A 21,370-nucleotide genomic window follows, 5' to 3' on the forward strand; every position below is an offset into this window, starting at 1 on the left:
CTCATGGACTCTCCTGCCCAGGCTGGCTTTGAGCCAAGGTCCTCAGACCGCAGCCTCCTGAGTAGCTGGGATCACAGGTGTGAGCCACCAAGCACGGGGCTGCAAGCAGGATTTGAACTCTCCGGAAAGAAACTGGCAGGTTTCACCCTGTGGCCTGGTAGCTTTGTCCTTTCCCCTTCCCCCAGCCCAGAGCTCAGAATCAGCCCCCCATGAAGGGCTCTGAAGGGTTTGGAGGAATGAAGAAAATGGCCAGCAGGGGCAAAGGGGAGTCCAGCCCTGCACAGAGAGACGGGGACCTGGGAAAGGGGTTAAGTCCAGATCCTGAAGGAAGTGGGCCAAAGTGGACCAAGGCCCCATGTGACTGGGTGGGTGGCCGCCAGGGCCCTTGGGGGGGGCAGTGGCTGGGGGGGTGCAGAAGCCAGATCCCAGAGCTGCAGGCATGGGGCCAAGGACCTGACCGAGGTCAGTTTATGCAAGGCTCCTCGGGCAGAAATCCAGGGCGGGTTGCAAGAGGGGAGATCTCGCCAACAGAAATGGGGCTGTACTCGGCCAGCCCAGGAAGCCCTCTCTCTTCCCCTGGTGGACTTGCTGGACTTCTCCCTCCTAGATTCCTGCATTTTCCAGCTAGAGAGGGCCACAGGATCTTGCTGGTACCCCAGCTGCTTTCTACTAGCTTTGCTCTCCCTCACAGGATGGTCTGTTTTTAGGCCTGTGTCATAGAACAAGATGGCTGAGGTTCCTCCAAGGGAACACGCTTTCCTTTGCAGAACCTCGGTCTCCTCCTCTGGAGCATGAGGGCAGTACCGACATCTGCTAGAATTCTCCTGAGAATCCCATGAGGCAGTGGATGTGAGGTGCTTAGAACATTGTAGCTCAAAACACAACGATGAGACTCCACATCAACCCTGGCACAAAGAAAGGACCTTATTTGGCCAGAGACAAGTGGCAGAATCTCAGCATGACAGATAGCCTGTAGTCTAGCTAGAGTTCACAGTCTATAGCGAACTGGGGTCTATAGGCTCTCTCTGTCTTTTTTTTTTTGTCAGTCATGGGCCTTGAACTCTGGGCCTGAGCACTGTTCCTGAGCTCTTGAGCTCAAGATGAGCACTCTACCACTTGAGCCACAGCGCCTCTTCCGGTCTTCTGGTAGTTAATTGGAGATAAGAGTCTCATGGACTTTCCTGCCCAGGCTGGCTTTGAACCTCGATTCTCAGATCTCAGCCTCCAGTGTAGTTTACAGACATGAGCCACCAGCACCCAGCTAGGTTTTCTCTTTTTTGATACTAAGGATCAAGCCTGGTGCTTTGCCTAACTGAGGCAAGTGTTCTACCACTGAACGACATCCCCAGGTCTTGGTGTTTGGAGACGGAGTCCTGCTCTGCAGCTCAGGCTGCCCTCAGATTTGAGATCCTCTTGGTGCTGGGATTACGGACATGCAACACCGTGCCCTTACCTCACCTTTTTTTTTTTTTTTTTTGGTCAGTCATGGGGCTTGAGCTCTGGACTTGGGCACTGTCCGTCCCTCAGCTCTTCAGCTCAAGGTGAGTGTTCTACCACTTGAGCCACAGCGCCACTTTTGGTTTTCTGGGGGTTTATTGGAAATAAGAGTCTCATGGATTTTCCTGCCCCGGCTGGCTTTGAACTGTGATCCTCAGATCTCAGCCTCCTGAGGAGCTAGGATGACAGGTGTGAGCCACCAGCACCGGCTTTTTTTTAATTTTTTAAGATGAGATCTCACTGTTTTGCCTAGGCTGGTTAGTCTTGAACTGAGCTCAAATGATTCTCCTGCCCACCCTCAAGTACCCTGTAAAAATATTTCTACTAAACAAGGAAGACATGATGACTGTAGGAAAATTACATAAAATGGTCAGATCACAAAAAGTTCCTTTCTAGCACTTGCCTTCAAGTGAAATAATCCGAGTGGTGCCAAGTAACAGAGTCCCAGACTGAAACCAGCTTTAGCAGAGAGGAATTTATAGTTTGCCAAAGCTGGCCCAGGAGTGAGGGGAAACCACAAGAACCCAGGGCTGGAGACTGCAACCAGAGACCTACTGCAGAGGGCTTGCCTTCTTCCCCTACAGCTCTCCTTGCCCCCACCCCCACTTTTTTTTTTTTTTTTGCCAGTCCTGGGACTTGAACTCTGGGACTGGGCGCTGCCCCTGGGCTCCTTTTGCTCCAGGCTAGCCCTCTGCCACCTGAGCCACAGCTCCACTTCTGGCTTTTTCTGTGATTAGAGATAAGTGCCTGTGGAGTTGCCTGTCCAGGCTGGCTTTGAACCACAATTCTCAGACCTCAGCCTCCTAAGTAGCTGGGATTACAGGTGTGAACCACAGGTGGGGACCTGGCTGCTCCTTGCCTTGATCTCCCCTTTCCTCTGCTGGCCAGACAGGGGAGAGAGACAGAGACAGAGAACGGGGTGGGGGGTAGGGGGCAGCTCTGGCTTCCCCGCTAAGCCCAGTGGGAGAGATGCCCCCGGTTTCACATAGAATTCTCAGAGAAGGGTTGTGGCTGCTGGAGCAACAACGTGCCCTCCACCCTCCACTTGACCTGTTGCCAAGCGAATGAGGTGCCACGCTGGAGTCACAAGGATAGAAGGGTGATCTAGCTGAAAGGAAATGGCAGGCAAGCACCAACAAATCCATCTCAGCCTGTTCCCACCAGCCCTGGGTAAGCAGGGCAAACTTTTTTTTTTTTTTTTTGTCAGTTGTGGGGCTTGAACTCGGCCTGGGCGCTGTCCCTCAGCTCTTCGGCTCAAGGCTAATGCTCTACCACTTGAGCCACAGTGCTACTTCCGGTTTTCTGGTGGTTCATTGGAGATAAGAGTCTCATGGACTTTCTTCTTGCCCTGGCTGGCTTTGAACCATGATCCTCAGATCTCAGCCTCCTGAGTAGCTAGGATGACAGGTGTGAGCCACAGGCGCCGGGCTCAGGGATAACTTCTTGGCATATTTTCTTCCCAAATGTTGTAGGCATATACACACATACACTTCCGGTGAGCAAATTTCACAGGGCTAACCCAGAAGGAGTCAAGGAAAATAAACATATGAAGAAAAAAGGAATTGTCTTTTCATCTCCTTTGTTTTCAAACAGATGACAAACTAAAACTAGGTCAGGTATGTCCCTCCTTTCCCTGCATTCTGAAAACAGAAGCCTTGTACAGCCAGGGAAGCCTCTGTCACTCCAGCCTCCCTCTATCAGTTCTTTCTTTTTTTTATTCCTGGGGCTTGAACTCAGGGCCTGGACACTGTCCCTGAGCTTTTGCTCAAGGCTAGCACGCTACCACTTGAGCCACAGTGCCACTTCTAGCTTTTTCTGTGTATGTGATCCTGAGGAATTTACAATGAATTTACTTCAGGATAGAGAAACATTTACTAGACAATGGGTTAATACTTTTATTATGTAAACAGCACATAAAATTTATAATAAGCGCCGGGCGCTGGTGGCTCACGCCTGTAATCCTAGCTACTCAGGAGGCTGAGATCTGAGGATCACGGTTCAAAGCCAGCCCGGGCAGGAGAGACCGTGAGACTCCTATCTCCAACAAACCACCAGAAAAAAAAAAAAGTGGTGCTGTAGCTCAAGTGGTAGAGCCCTCGCCTTGAGCTGAAGAGCTGAGGGACAGCGCCCAGGCCCAGAGTTCAAGCCCCACGACCGACAAAAAAAAAAAAAAAAAAATTATAATAAGCTAAAAACCCAATAAATAATCAAAGGACATGGATGAAAGGCAGTAAACCTAGGACATTTTCTATTTCACTTGTAATAAAAAAGTACAAATCAAAAGAAGAGGTCTTTGACAGACTTTGAAATTTGAAGCTTAAAAAAGCTGGTAACACCAATAGCTATGTTCACACGATGATTGAGTACTCCTAAATCTGGTGGAGGGTACTTACTAAAGATCTTTTGGAAGTTGAGTGTAGCAGTTAACACCTGTATTCCTAGCTACTGAAAAGATGAAGGCAGGAAAATCAGGAGTTTGAGGCCAAGATAAACAAAGTTAGCAAAATTCTAAGCATATAAAGAAAAGACTAAGATTTGAGGGCTGTGGTTCAAAGCTAACTCAGGCACTGGCTCAAGTGGTAAAGTACCAGGCTTGTAGCTTAAGGAGTAGAGCACTTACACAGAAAGCACAAAGCCCTGGGCACAATTTCTAGTAACACACACACACACACACACACACACACACACACACACACACACACACACACACACACACACACACACACACACACACACACACACACACACAGAGATCTTTCAGAAAACAATTTAGCAATCTGCATCAAAGGTTTAATTAACATCCAACCGCAGCCCGATCCCCCCCCCAAGACCCTCCCCTCTCCCTGCCAAATTTCCAGGCCTTTGGATCCAGGAATTTCTTGGTAGTTTCAAGGATATAATCTTTTTGTGTGTGGTGGTTGATCATGGGGCTTAAACTCAGAGCCTGGGCACTGTCTCTGAGCAATTTTGCTCAAGGCCAACACTTCTGTTTTTCTGGTGGTTAATTGGAGATAAGAGGCTTTTAACCACAATCCTCAGATCTCAGCCTCCAGAGTAACTAGAATGACAGGTGGGAGCCAGTGGCACCCAGCTTTTTTTTTTTTTTTTTTTTTTTGTCGGTCATGGGGCTTGAACTCTGGGCCTGGGTGCTGTCCTTCAGCTCTTCAGCTTAAGACGAGCGCTCTACCACTTGAGCTACAGGGCCACTTCCGGTTTTCTTGTGGTTTATTGGAGATAGGAGTCTCACGGTCTCTCCTGCCCCAGCTGGCTTTGAACCACGATCCTCAGATCTCAGCCTCCTGAGTAGCTAGGATTACAGGTGGGAGCCACCAGCGCCCGGCTTTTTTTTTTTTTTTTTTTTAACAATGTCACCTTCCCTCCTTCTCACCCAGTTTTCCCCTCTTATTTATTTATTTATTGGAATGTGATCTTACTAAGTTTCCCAAGGCTGGCTCCAAATGACAGGGTTCAAGCACTGCTTCTTTCCACCTCAGCCTCTTGCATAGCTGGGTTCCAGGCCTGCACCCGAACACCTGCCTTGCACATGTCCAATAGCTGAGCCACTTTCTGATTCTGCACATTCCAGGCCTGAAAGTTCTCATTTTTATCAAGTTCCCAGGTTATACAGATGTGCTCTGCACGCGGAGAACGGTGGTCCTGCAGGTAAAGTCCCGCTTGGTATCCTGCTTTTCAGTGCCTCTCCCTGCCTAATCCCAGCCTCCTCTCTCCTTCCCCTCCCCGGCACAGCTGGGGCTCAGTCACACGGAAGTTCTCACCTCTCTCTAAGCAGGCCAGTTGTTCACACCTCCTTGGACTGCTGTTCCTTTTGTCTGGAATGTCCTCCCATCCGCCTGGAATCTTCCTCCTAGAGGCTTTCTCTGCTCAGGACAGATCAAGTCCCTCTGGGCTCCAGGGCCTGGGGACTGTGTTTAGTCTTCCATTGTAACTCTTTGCCTGGGTTTGGATTGTTTTGGAGCCTCCCTCTTCTTGCAAGCAGTGGAGAGAGGGAGGGAGTGTGAAGAAGGAAAGGTCAGCAGGTAGTGGAGTGGGCTATGGGTGGAAGCAAGCTTGCAGCTCTGGGCATCTGGGCCTACTCTCCTTAGTCCTCTCCAGTGAGTCCCAGGCCCCAGGCCAGAAAAAGCCATTGCTCCTGACCATGTTCTCATAAAGTTGCAAACACCGCGTCCCTCTCAGCACCAGTCAGCAAAACCAAGAGCCTTTCTTTCTTTCTTTTTTTTTTTTTTTTTGTGTCCGTCATGGGGCCTGAACTCTGGGCCTGGGCGCTGTCCCTCAGCTCTTCAGCTCAAGGCTAGCGCTCTACCACTTGAGCCATAGCACCCCTTCCGGCTTTTTACTTTTTGTTTATGTGGTGCTGGGGAATTGAACCCAGGGCCTCAGGCATGCAAGGCAAGCACTCTACCACTGAGCCACCTTCCCAGCCCTCTTTCTTTCTTTCTTTCTTTCTTTCTTTCTTTCTTTCTTTCTTTCTTTCTTTCTTTCTTTCTTTCTTTCTTTGCTTCTTTCTTTCTTTCTTCCTTCCTTCCTTCCTTTCTCTCTCTCTCTCTCTCTCTCTCTCTCTCTCTCTCTCTCTCTCCCTCTCCCTCTCTCTCTCTCTCTCTTTCTCTCTTTTTTTGGTCAGTCATGGGGCTTGAACTCTGGGCCTGGGCGCTGTCCCTCAGCTCTTCAGCTCAAGGCTAGCGCTCTACCACTTGAGCCATAGTGCCCCTTCTGGCTTTTTACTTTTTGTTTATGTGGTGCTGGGGAATTGAACCCAGGGCCTCAGGCATGCAAGGCAAGCACTCTACCACTGAGCCACCTTCCCAGCCCTCTTTCTTTCTTTCTTTCTTTCTTTGTTTCTTTGTTTCTTTCTTTGTTTGTTTCTTTCTTCCTTCCTTCCTTCCTTCCTTCCTTCCTTCCTCTCTCTCTCTCTCTCTCTCTCTTTCTCTTTCTTTCTTTTTTTGGTCAGTCATGGGGCTTGAACTCTGGGCCTGGGCGCTGTCCCTCAGCTCTTCAGCTCAAAGCTAGCACTCTACCACTTGAGCCATAGCATCACTTCCGGCTTTCTGGTGGTTTATTGGAGATAAGAGTTTCATGGACTTTCCTGCCCAGGCTGGCTTTGAACTGTGATCCTCAGATCTCAGCCTCCTGAGTGAGTAGCTAGGATGACAGGCGTGAGCCACTGGTACACACTCTCTCCCCCCCCCCCCCCCATGAGCATTTCTGAGTGCATGAGGATCTGTTGAGGGTCAGGCCATCAGCCCTGCGCTGGCGCAGCTGAAGGTGTGTGGGACAGAAGAAGCCGTGACATATATGCTTTGCATGCCTTCCAGGTCGCACACAGGAAGCTCTTCCCCCAAACTCCCGAGAAAGGGTCACAGTAGCTTTAGGTTAAAATTAGAGTTTTAGCTGAGTGCTGGAGGCTCAATAAGTAATCCTAGCCACTCAAGAGGCTGAGATCTGAGGACTGTGGTTCAAGGCCAGCAGAAGTAGAGCTGTAGCTCAAAGTGGTAGAGTGCTAGCCTTGAGAGGAAAAAACAAAAAATTATCGTCAGTCATGGGGCTTGAACTCAGGGTTTGTGCACAGACCCCTGCGCTTTTTTTTGGTCCATCCTGGGGCTTGAACCCTGGGCCTGGGCGCTGTCCCTCAGCTCTTCAGCTCAAGGCGAGAGCTCTACCGCTTGAGCCACAGCGCCACTTCTGGTTTTCTAGTGGTTTATTGGAGAAGCCTGCCCGGGCTGGCTTTGAACCGCGATCCTCAGGTCTCAGCCTCCTGAGTAGCTAGGATTACAGGCGTGAGCCACCAGTGCCCAGCTTCTTTTCTTTTTCTCAAGGTGAGCACTCTACCACTTTGAGCCACAGCACCACTTCTGGGTTTCTGGTAATAATTGAAGATAAGAGTCTCACATACTTTTCCTGCCCAGGCTAGCTTTAAACTGTGATCCTCAGATCTCAGCCTCCTGAGGAGCAAGGATATCAGGTGTGAGCCATCAGCATCCAGAAACAAAAAAAAAGAAAAAACAAGTTTTGAGGGAACTAATTGTTTGTATGTGGGGAGTCCCGCTTCTTCCCGACTTCACAGAGAAGGCCTCCTTCCATGCAAGCACACACAGATACAGTCAGAAGATCTCCATCAGGGATGCCACTTGCTGCGGGCAGTAACTGCCTGCCCCAAAGCTGCAGTGACACTTGGTATCTGGGCTTCCAGCGTCTCTGCAGCCCAGCCTGGTGTCCAGCCCGATCCTTGCCTTGCAGACAGGTAGGGAGCATCAAACAAGACCTTTAGCTCCACTCGGCACTGTTCCTTATGCTGCAGCAGAGAATGACTGCAGCTCACAACTCATGCTGGAAAGTTCAGTCTCTTCCCTTATGAACCAGAGCGTCTGTCTTCTACCACTGGTCCTTTCATTTGTAATATCCACCTTCTCCTCCTCACACTTCTACCTAGCTCCCATCCCACTTCCTCCACAAAACTATCTCTGTTCTTGATGCCTACCATACAGATAATCTGGCCTCATGAATATGGTCATGTGTGGTTAATTAAGAGAAAAGGGTCTTAAAGCTAGGGCTGCTTGGTGTGGTGGCATCAGTTGGACACTGCCCAAGTGTAGGGACTACTGTTTCTGTAACTTGTAATGGGACCAGGGCCCAGTGAGTTATATAAGGAAAAGGCTCCACTTCCAAGTCAAAAGACCTGAGTTTGAATCCTTCCTTAACCAAACAACACAAGTAATTGCCTAAGCCTTAGTTGTTTTTGTCTGTGAGTAGTCTTGTTAGTCCCTACCCTAGGGGTCACAGAAGATTAGGTAGTTTAACAAGTTTACAACAATACATGGTACCTGGCTAACGTTTACTGCACACTGAACTGCACTGTCATAACTACAGCTGGTGTCTCATTCATTGGTGTCTTTTCTATGAGAAGGCGGTAGCACCCTGGGAACAGCCAATCACTGAAGAGTTGTAGCAGCAGAAGCAGCAGCACATCCCTGGTCCCTGCTGGTAGGAGGCAGGGCCTCAGACTGCCCCTCAGGAGAGAGGACCCTACTGTCTTGCCAAAATACACTTGTTTTTTTTTTTTTTTTCCATGCCAGTCAAAAGCCTGGGCTTTGTCCTTGAGCTTTTTTGCTTGAGCCACAGCTTTACTGTCAGCTTTTTTTTTTTTTTTTTGATAATTGCTTGGAGATAAGAGTCTCACGGACTTTCCTGCCCAGGCTGGCTTTGAACCATGATCCTCAGATCTCAGCCTCCTGAGTAGCTAGGATTACAGGCGTCAGCCACTGATACCTAGCTCAGTTTGCTTTTTTTTTTTTTTTTTTTTTTGGTATTTGATTGGTGATAGGAATCTCATGGACTTTCCACCCAGGTTAGCTTCAAGCCATAATCCTCAGATCTCAGCCTCCTGAGTAACCAGGATTATTACAGGCATGAATACTGATCCCCAGCCAAAATACATTTGTATTAGTCAGGTCTTCTTTATTTATTTTATTAGCATTCCAAAGCAAACTAGCCTAAGCTAAAATCTTGTGTGGGCTAAGAAGTCTACTGGGAGATCTTGTGGCTTCAGGCAGGGCTGGATCTAGGCTTCAGCATTAGGATTGTTTCCCTCTTCACCTCCTGGCTTAGCTTTTGCTGAGCTAGCACATCCTCCCACATGAGAGGAAAGCAGTTTGATGGCTTGCCATTGAAAAGGAAGTAAAACTGTCCTCCTAAGAGCAATCTTTTCTTTTCTTTTTTCTTTTTGGTCATGGGGCTTGAACTCCGGGCCTGAGCACTGAGTCACAGCATCACTTCCTCCGGCTTTTTCTGCTTATGTGGTGCTGAGGAATCGAACCCAGGGCCTCATGCATGCAAGGCAAGCGCTCTACCACTGAGCCACCTTCCCAGCCCTATTATCATTCTTTATGGTTCCGTGTATGAGGTTGTGTGCAGCCTCTCCTCCCCTAACTTCCCCATAAAATGTGAACGACTGCTTTTCCCCAGGACTCACCTAGGAAGAAGGTGAGGCACAGGAAAACATCTCCATCTGTCCTTACCTCAGACTGACTGTAAGAACCTCTCCCTGCTCAGCTCTTGGTGGGCTCTACCCTCTCTGTGCTGCCTGGGTTTGGTGCGGCAGCGGACGCTGATGGAACCCGTTTGTCCTCCTGAGCCACAGGGACTGCTTCAAGGATACTGGGAAAGAGCTTCTCCTCTGGGGAGCATCACAGAAGCCAGCGGACTCCTGTGCTCCCTCCATTTGACCTTGACCCTGCCTGCCTGCTAGCCAAGGCCTAAAGGGAAGCTGTGGAGGTCCTTCTACCTGGGAGCAAACCCAGCAGCACTCGGGAGGCTGAAGGAGGATCGACAGTGAGAGGCCAGCCTAGACTACATAGGAAGACCCGTCTCAAAAAAAAAAAAGCCAGCTGAGTGGGTGGCTGGAGTGGGGGAACGCCTCAAGGCCCACGCGCACACCCCACGAAGACAAAAGACAAAAAGAAAGATGTGGGCTGAGGATGCCCAACTGGCCAATCCCAAGGCAGCACTGCTGCGGGAGCCCCACCGACACGCGCTGCGCTGCGGGAGCCCCACCTGTGCGGGAGCCCCACCTGTGCGGGAGCCCCACCTCTGCGGAAGCCCCACCGACATGCGCTGAGCTGCGGGAGCTCCACCGACAGGGAGCCCCACCTCTGCGGGAGCCCCACCTCTGCGGGAGCCCCATCTCTGCGGGAGCCCCACCTCTGCGGGAGCCCCACCTCTGCGGAAGCCCCACCTCTGCGGGAGCCCCACCTCTGCGGGAGCCCCACCTCTGCGGGAGCCCCACCGACACGCGCTGAGCTGCGGGAGCTCCACCGACAGGGAGCCCCACCTCTGCGAGAGCCCCACCTCTGCGGGAGCCCCACCTCTGCGGGAGCCCCACCTCTGCGGGAGCCCCACCGACACGCGCTGCGGAGCCCCACCTCTGCGGGAGCCCCACCGACACGCGCTGCGCTGCGGGAGCCCCATCTCTGCGGGAGCCCCACCGACACGCACTGCGCTGCGGGAGCCCCACCTCTGCGGGAGCCCCACCGACACGCTGCTGAGCTGCGGGAGCCCCATCTCTGCGGGAGCCCCACCTACACGCGCTGAGCTGCGGGAGCTCCACCTCTGCGGGAGCCCCACCGACACACGCTGCGCTGCGGGAGCCCCACTAACACGCGCTGCGCTGCGGAAGCCCCACCGACACGCGCTGCGCTGCGGGAGCCCCACCGACACGCGCTGCGCTGCGGGAGCCCCACCGACACGCGCTGCGCTGCGGGAGCCCCACCGACACGCGCTGCGCTGCGGGAGCCCCACCGACACGCGCTGAGCTGCGGGAGCCCCACCGACACGCGCTGAGCTGCGGGAGCCCCACCGACACGCGCTGAGCTGCGGGAGCCCCACCGACACGCGCTGAGCTGCGGGAGCCCCACCTCTGCGGGAGCCCCACCGACACGCTCTGTGGCTGGCTCCAGGAGGTGCGCAGCAGGTTTCCTAACAGAATGCCAAAGGTGAGTGTGACCACCCTCACAGCCACCACGCGTGCCCTCCTACACCACCACCACCTACTCTAGTCCCTTCCCAACCCACAATGACACTCACGTCGTTGTCGACGACGACGGGGTGTTTTGTGAAAAACCACAGCAGTCTCTTTATTCTTGAGTTTGCACTTTACAAAACCACAAGGGGGAAGTGTTTGAGGGGAACAGGTGGGGAGTGGGGGAGGGCAGAGGAAGAGGAAGACCCAGGAACGAGCTCCTCCCGCCCAGCTCGGGGGCCAGGCAGGCCGGGCCCGCTGGCCCCGCAGGGCCTCTTGTGTCCTGGCTGTACAGAGCTAGACCAAAAGGCCACAGCGGAGGGCTCAGCCCTCTGGAGACCGTCACCATTTGATGGGCAGTGCGGTCCAAGACTGTTGGCCCCCAAAGCAGGAAGTGGGAGGAAGGCAGCCAGGCAGCTGAGGGTTACCCATCCAGCAGCTTCAAAATGCTCTCCCGCTCCTTCAGGGTCTTCCAGGCCTGGTCCTTTTCCTTCTTAGTAGGGGTCCGCTTCTTCTGCCGGGCAGCCATGATCTTACGAAAGGCGTCCATCACTTCATTGTCCGCCATGCGGACCCGCTGTCGCAGCTCCTGCCGGCTCACCTCCTCCTTCGCCAACCTGTGAGAACCAGCCGCCAAATGCCATGCGGTCATCTGTCCCAATGTGGTCCCTCCCTCTGCCAGACTGAGCCCACCCACCAGGCCAGACTGGCATTCCCTTGGACCATTTCGTGTGTTACCATCAAAGTATGGAGCCACATTTACATGGGACTCTCTGCTAAGGCACTACTTTCAGTGCTCTAAAAAACATGGGCTGGGTGCAGTTGCTCAAGCCTGTAATCCTAGCTACTCAGGCAGAGGATATGGGGGACGTGGCAAAAACTCAGCCACATGTAAAAACTCATGAGGGGGCTGGGAAGGTGGCTCGGTGATAGAGTGCTTGCCTTGCATGCATGAGGCCCTGGGTTCTATTCCTCAGCACCACATAAGCAGAAAAAGCCGGAGGAAGTGATGCTCAAGTGATAGAGCGCTAGTCTTCAGCTGAAGAGCTGAGGGACAGCGCCCAGGCCCAGAGTTCAGGCCCCACAAGTGACAACTCAGGACACTCCACCTCAGTCAATGAGTGGGCACCACATCATGTAGCTGTCACAAGCCATGAGTGCAGCACAAAGACTGGGTGCCGCACATGCGGATGTCACCTCAGTGACAAATGGGAGGAAACAGGAAGACCACTGTCCAGGATGGTCCAGGCATGAAGGAGTCTATCTTGAAAATAACCAATGTAATGCCAGGTGCCAGTGTCCTATACCTGTAATCCTACCTACTCATGAGGCTGAGATCTGAGGATCATGGTTCAAAGCCAGCCTGGGCAGGAAAGTCCCTGAGACACTTTTTCTTTTACTTTTTTTCTTTTCTGGTCCTGAGGCTTGAAATCTGGGCTTGGGTGCTGTTCCTGAACTCCTTTTGCTCAAGACTAGCACTCTTATCAATCAGGCCACAGCAGCATTTCTGGTATTTTCTGTGATTAATTGACGATAAGAGTCCCATAGAGCCAAGCGTGGATGGCTCATGTCTGTCATCCTAGCTACTCAGGAGGCTGAGATCTGAGAATCGAGGTTCAAAGCCAGCCTGAGCAGGAAAGTCTGTGAGACTCATCTCCAATGAACTATCAGAAAACCAGAAGTGGCGCTGTGGCTCAAGTGGTAGAGCACTTGCCTTGAGCTGAAGAGCTCAGGGACAGCGCATAGGCCCAGAGTTCAAGCCCCATAACTGACAAAAACAAAACTCCAGTTGATCAATCATAGGTGCCGGTGCCTAGCACTGGCACTGGCACTGGCTCAGGCTCTCCTGGGGTGCAGAGGCCCAGCCAGGTGTGACAGGTCTGTCCCAAGTCCCTACGGGTGACTCAGTGGCCGGGCCACACTGGCTAGCGCCTCCCGTGAGCTCACCTCAGCAGGTCATGCTTCTTGGTGCGGTTGTGGGCACTGAGTGCCTTCAGCTCGGCTTGCCGTTTGCGCAGCTCGGCGAGGACTTCATCTTCCGAGTCCTCTGCGGGACGGTCCTCGGACTCCAAAAGGCCCTGGGCGATCAGCTCCTCCTTGATGCGGCTCTCCAGGGACTTGGTGTGTGGCACGCTGTGGGCAGGCATGGCCCTCAGCTGGAGGGACACCACAGGGGTCCCCGCTCTTCACTTGGAGAACCCCTCTCTATCCATGTATAACTGCATCCACATGCTGCTACATAGTTATTGCACTCTTTTCTTAGCCCAAGCTTATTGCCCTACGTTTACAGATTTAAATATATTTGAAGTAAAAATAGGATTATCCTGTCTGTATTGGGTTACAATGACCCTTTTCCCTGTTTGGTCCTTTACTAGGTATACATCTTCTCATGTTAAATGTAATTCTTGGGCTGGGAAGGTAGCTCAGTGGTAGAGTGCTTGCCTCACATGCATGATGCCCTGGTTCGATTCCTCAGCACCACATAAACAAAAAGCAGGAAGTGGCTTAAATGGTATAGTACCAGTCTTGAGCTAAAGAGCTGAGGGACAGTGTCCAGGCCCAGAGTTCAAGCCCCACGACTGACCAAAAAAACCCAAAAAAACAAAAAAACAAACCGTAATTCTTACTATGATTAACAACTTCGAGTTAGATCATCATATGGAGTTAGGACAATTTAGCAAATCAAGGCCCCCTACAAGCTGGACATTCAGGCTATTCACAGGAGCCGTGGAGAACAAGCCTGGACTAAGCCTGTCTGCCGAAGTGCTAAGCCAGCACTCACATGCGATATTTTTGGTCTTTCCAAGACTGTCCTCAGCCTCTTGGTTAATGAACGCCTCCTCATGCACATGCTGAGGTGGGGTTGGGCTGTGAAGTGCAGACATGACGTCACTCACCTGAAGGGTTTGTTCTGATTGCGAGGAGAGGTGCTTGCCCCGTCTGCCCCTGATTCCTTCCCAGACATGTCCGGAATGGGGGAGTCCTCCATAGGGGAAATAATATTCTCCTAGAAGACCAGCAATGGGGCAAAGGAAGAGCTGGAGCATTTCCATTCCCTGCTCCTGTCACCTATGTGAACTGCTTTTCTCCTTTACAAACTACATGTGTTTTTACACTTAGTTTTCAAACAATAAATTTTTTTTGGGGGGGGTCAGGTCGTGGGGCCTGAACTCTGGGCCTGGGCGCTGTCCCTCAGCTCTTCAGCTCAAGGCTAGCGCTCTACCACTTGAACCACAGCACCACTTCCGGCTTTTTTTTCTTTTTGCTTATGTGGTGCTGAGGAATCGAACCCAGGGCCTCAGGCATGCAAAGCAAGCGCTCTACCACTGAGCCACTTTCCCAGCCCCCAAACAATAAATTTTTCATTTCAAGTTTGGGTAACTTCTGATTTAGGATAGTAAACATTGGAATAAAACAAAATTGGCACAGGAGACATGAGTCAAGTAGTAGAATGCCAGCTGTGAGCAGAAAAAGCCAACAAAGCTGAATAGGGCACACAAAAAATTCATTAAAAATGTTAAGAAAAAATATACATAAGTGAAATGTAACAAAAGGTTCAATTAGCTTTTTACTTTTATTTTTGTGGTCAGTCCTAGGGATGGAACGCTTGAGCGCTGTCTCTGAGCTGCTTTGCTCAAGCTACACTCCACCAGTTGAGCCACAGCTCCAAGTCTGGCTTTTTTTTTTTGGTGGTTAGTTGGAGAAAAGTCTCACAGGCTTTCCTGCTGCACTGGCTTTGAACAGCAATCCTCAGATCTCAGCCTCCTGAGTACCAGCACCCGATTCAACTAATTATTTTTTTAAGTTTGCATTAGTTAATCAAGGGAGGATTCCATTGTTACATTTCCCCATTGTTGACAAGGTATTACAATGTACCTCACCCCTCCATAACTCTGCCACCCCCTTTCCCCTCCCTAAACAATTTCCACAGGCTTCAGTGTTTCCTTTTCATAGCTGTAAATCACTGCTGACACCATTCAGTCCCTTCCTCTCTCCTTTTTGGCCCACCCTCTCCTAGCACTCTTCCTGGACAGTCTATTTCTCCTTCCCCCCACTTTCCCAGCCCCCTACCTAAATTTTTTTTAAAATTTATTTACTTTAGTGTCAAAATGATTGCTGTATTTCCCATCCCACCTCTTCTAGGAAGCCTTTTCAAAACGCTTAGATCATTTTAGACATCCCTCCTTTTTGGACGGATACCAAAAGAAGAGGCCACAGAGGAGTGATGGAAACACTCAACAGCCATGTTACATGGACACCAGACGCTCAACTAAAGTACCGTGGAGCGAGGTGAGAGGAGAGGAGTGGGAGGGTGGCTTCTAAGATACAGTAATGTATCATGGTGTGATCACCATGGTGTGATTCCTACAGGCTCCATGGTGAAGAGAACCCAAAGCGTCAAACCAGACAGGGCCTGGGCGTCTTGCTGTGAACGGGCGGTGCTCACCTCCACCAGGGCCTGCAGGAGGCGCTGCGTCAGGGCGCCAAAGGGGCACCCATCTTCTGGCTGCTCGTGCTGGGCCTCCGACTTCTTCAGCAGGGCATCCACATCTGAAGCAGGCAGGGAAGAGGGCGACGGGTGGGCTGAAGTTGTGGAAAATCAAATCCTGGCCTGGATTGGACAGGAAGGCGAGGGACCTACCTTTAGTGTCCAGTTCCGTCAGAGGCCCCATGAGACCTTTCTTCTTGTCAGCCACGGCTGCTGCCCGGGCCCCATCCTTCTGCTCCTCCAGCAGGTCCTCCTGGGCCCAGCGCTGGGAATAATGTTTTCCTAGGGGTGGGATCTGTAGGAGAAAGATCAGTTGGCCCTGAGTGGTTAACAATGGCCAGATGCTGCCTGGAGAGGAGGCTGTCCATGCACTTGGCATTGCCAATATGCTTTTCACTCAGTCTCTCCGTGTATGTGTGTGCGCGTGCATGCGTGCGCACATGTGCACAAGCCCAGCGCTGTGGCTCAAGAGGAAGCACTTGCCTAGCATCCCAGGCCCTGTGTTGGATTCTCAGCACAAAAAGGAAGAAACAAGCACTGGTAGCCCATGCCTATAATTCTAGTTACTCAGGAGACTGAGACCTGGAAGACTACAGTTCAAAGCCAAATCAGTAAGAGTCCACCCTGAATTGACTAGTAAAATGCTAGACTGGAGGTGTGGTTTAAGTGATAAAATGCCACCCCTGAGCAAGAAACCCAAGTGAAAGAACAACGTCCCAAGCTCAAACCCCCATGTGGGTGCATGTACGGGCACGCGGTGTGCATGTACACACACACACACACACACACACACACACACACACACACACACACACACACACACACACACACACACACACACACACACACACACACACACACACACCCATATACAATTAAGCTGGGTGCAGTGGTATCCACCCGTAGTTCTAGACACTGAGGTTGAGGCAGAAGGGTCACTTGGTCTTTGGGCTTTAAGGATAGCCTGAGCAAAACCATGAGTGCCCATCTCTTAAAAAATGAAAATTAGGGGGCTGGGAAGGTGGCTCAGTGGTAGAGTGCTTGCTTTGAGCTGAAGAGCTGAGGGACAGCACCACATAAGCAGAAAAGGCCAGAAGTGGCACTGTGGCTCAAGTGGTAGAATGCTAGCCTTGAGCTGAAGGGCTGAAGAGCTGAGGGACAGTCCCCACCCAGGCCCAGAGTTCAGGCCTCAACACCAACAAAAACAAAGAAAATTAGCAGGTGCCATCAGTTCACAACTGTAATCCTAGCTAATCAAGAGGCTGAGATCTGAGGATCCAGGTTCAAAGCCAGCCCTGGCAGAAAAGTCTGTGAGACTCTTATCTTCAATAAACTAATCAGAAAAAGCCAAAAGTGGTGCTGTGGTTCAAGTGGTAGAGCGCTAGCCTTGAGCTCAAAGAGGCTCAGGGACAGCGCCCAGACCCAGAGTTCAAGCCCCAGGAATAGCAAAAAAAAGAAAGAAAGAAAAGAAAATTGGCTTCCTGAACTCAGGTCCCTGCACTTGCTAGGCAGGCATTCTACTACCTAAGCCATACCTTCAAGCTGTGTGTGTGTGTGTGTGTGTGTGTGTGTGTGTGTGTGTGTGTTTTACATATTATAGATGTGTTTAAGGTCAATTCCTATATATTTCTATTTCTCCTCCATCCTTTGTTATTGTATCTATTACATGTCTATACAATGTGTTTCCATCAGTGTAGACTTACAATTCATGATGTGTGTCTTGTATAATAAAGAAATAAAGTCAGGCGCCGGTGACTCAAGCCTGTAATCCTAACTACTCAGGAGGCTGAGGATCATGGTTCAAAGCCAGCCCAGGCAGGAAAAGTCCGTATTGCCAATAAACCACTAGAAAACCGGAAGTGGCGCTATGGCTCAAGCGGTTAAGTGCTTGCCTTGAGCTGAAAAGCACAGGGACAGCGTCTAGGCCCAGAGTTCAAGCCCCACAACCGACCAAAAAAAAAAAAAAATACAAAATAAAATAAATAATATGAAGAAAATAAGAAAAGATGCCTTAGAGGCCTGCATGCAGGGTGAACGGGAAGAGAAGAGGCCAGCTGGTAAAGCGGGGTGAGAGCTTGAACCACAGCAGAGGGGAGGAACACAAGGGACAGGGCGGACATCAGAGACGGCAAAGCCCAGGTGCAGTCAGGGGGAGGTTCTGCCAGCAGAAAGCAGAGTCGAGCTTGGGCAGACAGGAGGTGAGAAGCCTTTACTAGCTGTATCCTGAGGCCACTCTGAGCTCTCCTGTTCTAGGTCTGTGGGGGTTTCTACCTTGTAATGCTCCGCCTCGTCTTCGGGGGGCTTCAGAAGTTCCTCCAGCGTGCGAACCTCCTCGCTGGTGATATCGGCACAGTAAGGCTCCACGGATGCCCAAAACCTGTGGGGAGAAGCAGATCCTGAGAGGGAATCCACACTCTTCCGCACTCAGCCTTCGGTCCCAATAAGCCTCCATTTCGAGGACCCCAAGATCCTCCAGCCCCCTTTTGTGTTCTCTGGCCCACAACCTGTTAGGAGCATCATTCTTTGGGATCCGTGGCACATCGATTGGGTCATCAGTGAATTCATATTCCTGGATCTTGGGCTGAAGGTTTTTGGATTTGGGTCGCCCAGGGCCAGGGCCTGGCCCATGTCCCATCTTCCCTTCCAGTTTCTGCTTCTTGGGCTTCCCATGTTTGGGGGGAGCTCCAAGCTCATGGTCTCGACCCAGCTTCAGGAATCTGCGGTCACCTTTCTTATCCTGCCAATCAGTGAGGATCTGAAATTTACAGAGATGGTCACTGAAGAGAGGGGAAGACAGGACAACTCTCCAGCGAATAACTTGAGATCTGCAATCCAAAGAGGCTCCCAGGTTTTTCCCCATTTCTTTTACTTAACAAACTCCTACTCACCCTTCAAAATGTACTTTTTTTGGTGCCTTTGTCTCATATAACTTTATTCACATACTGCTCACCTTCCTATTCACTCTGATTCTTCTTTTTATCCTCAAGCTAGTCACACACAGTTCACCAGGAAGGTCAAATAAATGACCACAAGCCAGCGTATGTCAACACTGGGAAAATCACTCTTTTGGTGAAGTCAAACATGCCTCCCAGGAAGCCTTTTTTTTTTTTTTCTAGTGGGTCATTAGGCTTGAACTCAGGCACTGCTGTCCCTGAGCACCATAGAGCATTAGTTCAAGTTAGCTCTACACCTGAGCCACAGCTCCACTTCCAACATTTTCTGAGATTGATTGGAGAGTCTTATAGACTTTCTTGCTCAGACTGGCTTTTAACTGTATAGCTCTCAGCCTCCTGAGTAGCTAGGATTACAGGCATAAGCCATGGGCACCAACTTAAGCCTCCTTCTCCTCCTTTTTTTTTCAATTCCTGGGGCTTGAATTCAGAGACTGGGCACTGTCCTTGAACCTCTCTATACTCAAGGGAAGCGCTGTACCTCTTGAGCCACAGTATAACTTCCAGCCTTTTCTGTTTATGTGGTACTGAGGAATCCAACCCAGGGCTTCATGCATGCTAGGCAAGCACCAAGCCACATTCTCAGCCCCTTACACCTTCATTTTAAACATCATCCAGCTAGCTAGGAAGCTTGCTCAGCACAAATTACCTGGGATTCTTGGGTGCTACAATGTAACTAACCATGCCACAACCCTCCTCAGAAAACTCTCATGAATCCCTATACCAGGAAGCTCATTGGCCCTGGCCCTGTTCCCAGGATCCACCATGATCAGTACCCAAGTTTTAGGAGCTCATGCAGTGACTAGTATCAGTTGTATCACAAACAATGTTTAGCCCAGTGCCTGTGGCTCATGCCTATAATCCTAGCTCAGGAGGCTGAGATCTGAGGATCTCAGCCTAGGCAAGAAACTCTGTGAGACTCTTATCTCCAATAAACCACTAGAAAACCGGAAATGGTGCTGTGGCTCAATTGGCAGAGTGCTTGCCTTGAGCTGGAAAGCACAGTGACACCACCCAAGCCCAGAGTTCAAGCCCCACGACCGACCCCAAAAAAAAAAATTGAGGTGCTTACTTAGTGTCAGATGCATTTTGCTGAACCTCTGTGAAAATTCTCTAATTCTCACAAAGGTTCTAGGGTAGGTTCTGCTATTGGCTAATTTTGTAGATAGGGAAACTAAGGCTTGGGGAGGAGGTACTTTCTTCAAGTCACATAGGGAAGAAATAGCAACACAAGCAAGTGCTGAAGTCAAGATTCAAATCCAGGTCTCTCCACTCTCTGTGTTGTCAAATCCCTAATGGCCAAAATTGTCCTATGTCTCTCTCCTGACTAAGAGCATATTGGTGGCAGGAGTCCACAGAAGCTTAGTGGATGAAAACTCCTGGCCACATGCAGAGGTATTTTACAAACTAGACTCAGTCCTTCAGCCTTAGCAGATGGAGGTAACCTAATGACCGATACCCTAACTCCAACGTCTGTCTCTGCTGATGTCCCCTCTCCGGGCATCACCTGGGTTTCAGCCTCCAGCACACGCAGGCGGCGGCTCGCAGAAGACAGCAGCGTCTCCAGCTCCAGCTGCAGGGTGTCCAGCTCCTCGATACCGATGCCATCATCCTCCCAGCGGGCCAGCACCGCCGTGTAGCGGGGACAGACCTTCAGGTGGTCCACAGACTTGAAGTCGTGGAATTGCAATGGGCAGTCCTTCAGCTCACTCATGGCCCAGGAGATGAGACCCTGTGGAGCTGGAGAGAGGGCCATACATGAAATAGCACGAGAAAAACCCAGGGGAGTTTTCCATGGGGAAGGGCCTCAACAAGGAAGCCATGTTTGAGGGCACAGCTCCTACTCAGAGAACACACTGGGTACCGAGCTGGAGCAGAGCTTATCTCATTCAATTCCTCGCCCAAACCCGGAAGCAGGAGCCACTCAGATCTCCATTTTACAAAGGAACTGCAAGGGAAAGAGTAGGTGTGTGCAGTCTGAACCCAGGGCATCTCCTCTCTGCAGCCCTGACTGCCAAGGTATCACAGTGCAACGGGCTCGCCTTCTCATCTCCTGGGTTCTGCTGGGCCTTTAATTTTCAAGCCTCCAATCCTTCCAAGGTTCTCGGGGGCCACCCAGATTCTGCTCCTCTCACCACGCCTTTCCCCCTACCCGAGGTGGTTTGGAACACGCGCTGCCCAGACAGAAGAACTAGGTCAAGCCCGGTCTCTACTTCATGTGCCCTGAACACGTTCCTACACCTGAGTCCAGGCAGGTCCCGCATGCACGATGGGCACGAGAGGGCTCCGTCTGTTTTTCCCGTAACAAGTGCGGCTCTGTAAAATGGGGTCGACCACAGTACCTACCTCCCTGGGATGTTCGGAGGATTAGGAGTTGATGCTCAAGAGCCCAGTTCAGTGCCTGGTACACAGTGGGACTGCTTAATGGCTGACCCCACCCGTGGGTCGCCCCAGGGTCCCCGTCCTAGAGAGCCCCTAACGCGGCCCCCAGGCCTCCGACGGCCCCCTGGCCGCGGAAGGGGCGGGGAGTCCGGGGCGACCGGAGCAACCGCCTCGGAACGGGCTTATGGGCGGGCCCCCCGCGGCTGACGAGGGGCGGGGAGCCGGGCGGGGAGCCCGACGAGCCTGCGGGGCCCGGGGCGCGGGCAGGCCCGGCGGGGCGAGGGCGATAGGCCCTGGGCGAACCCTAGGAACCGCCGGGACGGGGTGGGGGGCGGCGGCGCCGAGCCCCCGGGGCGGCGGGCAGGCGGGGCCCGGAGAAAGGACGTGAGTGCACACCGGAAGGAACGTAGGCCTCTGCGGCCTCGACTTGTCCTAATTTGGTGCCCAACTTGAGGTCGGGTGGGACTATTGCGTGACCGGGGGAGGCGGAGGCGGAAGCTAGAAATAATGGAAGGCGCAAGC

General features: G+C 51.6%; 1 protein-coding gene across 1 annotated transcript; it reads right to left on the reverse strand.

Annotated features, from left to right (window-relative positions):
• Positions 1 to 11,110: 11,110 nt before the first annotated feature.
• LOC138822684 (transcriptional adapter 3-like) lies at positions 11,111 to 21,243 on the reverse strand. Its single transcript, XM_070015506.1, has 9 exons — positions 20,813 to 21,243; positions 19,974 to 20,206; positions 18,020 to 18,270; positions 17,787 to 17,892; positions 15,669 to 15,810; positions 15,474 to 15,577; positions 13,924 to 14,033; positions 12,974 to 13,159; positions 11,111 to 11,643 (listed from the first exon to the last, which is right to left on the reverse strand). The coding sequence occupies exons 2-9, from the start codon at positions 20,178 to 20,180 to the stop codon at positions 11,451 to 11,453; spliced, it is 1,299 nt and encodes a 432-aa protein (XP_069871607.1). The 5' UTR covers positions 20,181 to 20,206; positions 20,813 to 21,243; the 3' UTR covers positions 11,111 to 11,450.
• Positions 21,244 to 21,370: the final 127 nt, after the last annotated feature.

Source organism: Dipodomys merriami, unplaced genomic scaffold (genome assembly GCF_024711535.1).
Source record: "Dipodomys merriami isolate MVZ:Mamm:240054 unplaced genomic scaffold, mDipMer1.0.p SCAF_114, whole genome shotgun sequence".
Lineage (NCBI taxonomy): Eukaryota > Metazoa > Chordata > Mammalia > Rodentia > Heteromyidae > Dipodomys > Dipodomys merriami.

What these genes read in the sequence shown, in the direction of transcription:
- LOC138822684 (XM_070015506.1), bottom strand. Translation starts at nt 20,180, where the DNA reads ATGAGTGAGCTGAAGGACTGCCCATTGCAATTCCACGACTTCAAGTCT. An exon ending in TGCTGGAGGCTGAAACCCAG is followed by an intron (nt 18,271 to 19,973) that starts GTGATGCCCGGA and finishes TGTAAATTTCAG; the next exon opens with ATCCTCACTGATTGGCAGGA. An exon ending in GACGGAACTGGACACTAAAG is followed by an intron (nt 15,578 to 15,668) that starts GTAGGTCCCTCG and finishes TGCCTGCTTCAG; the next exon opens with ATGTGGATGCCCTGCTGAAG.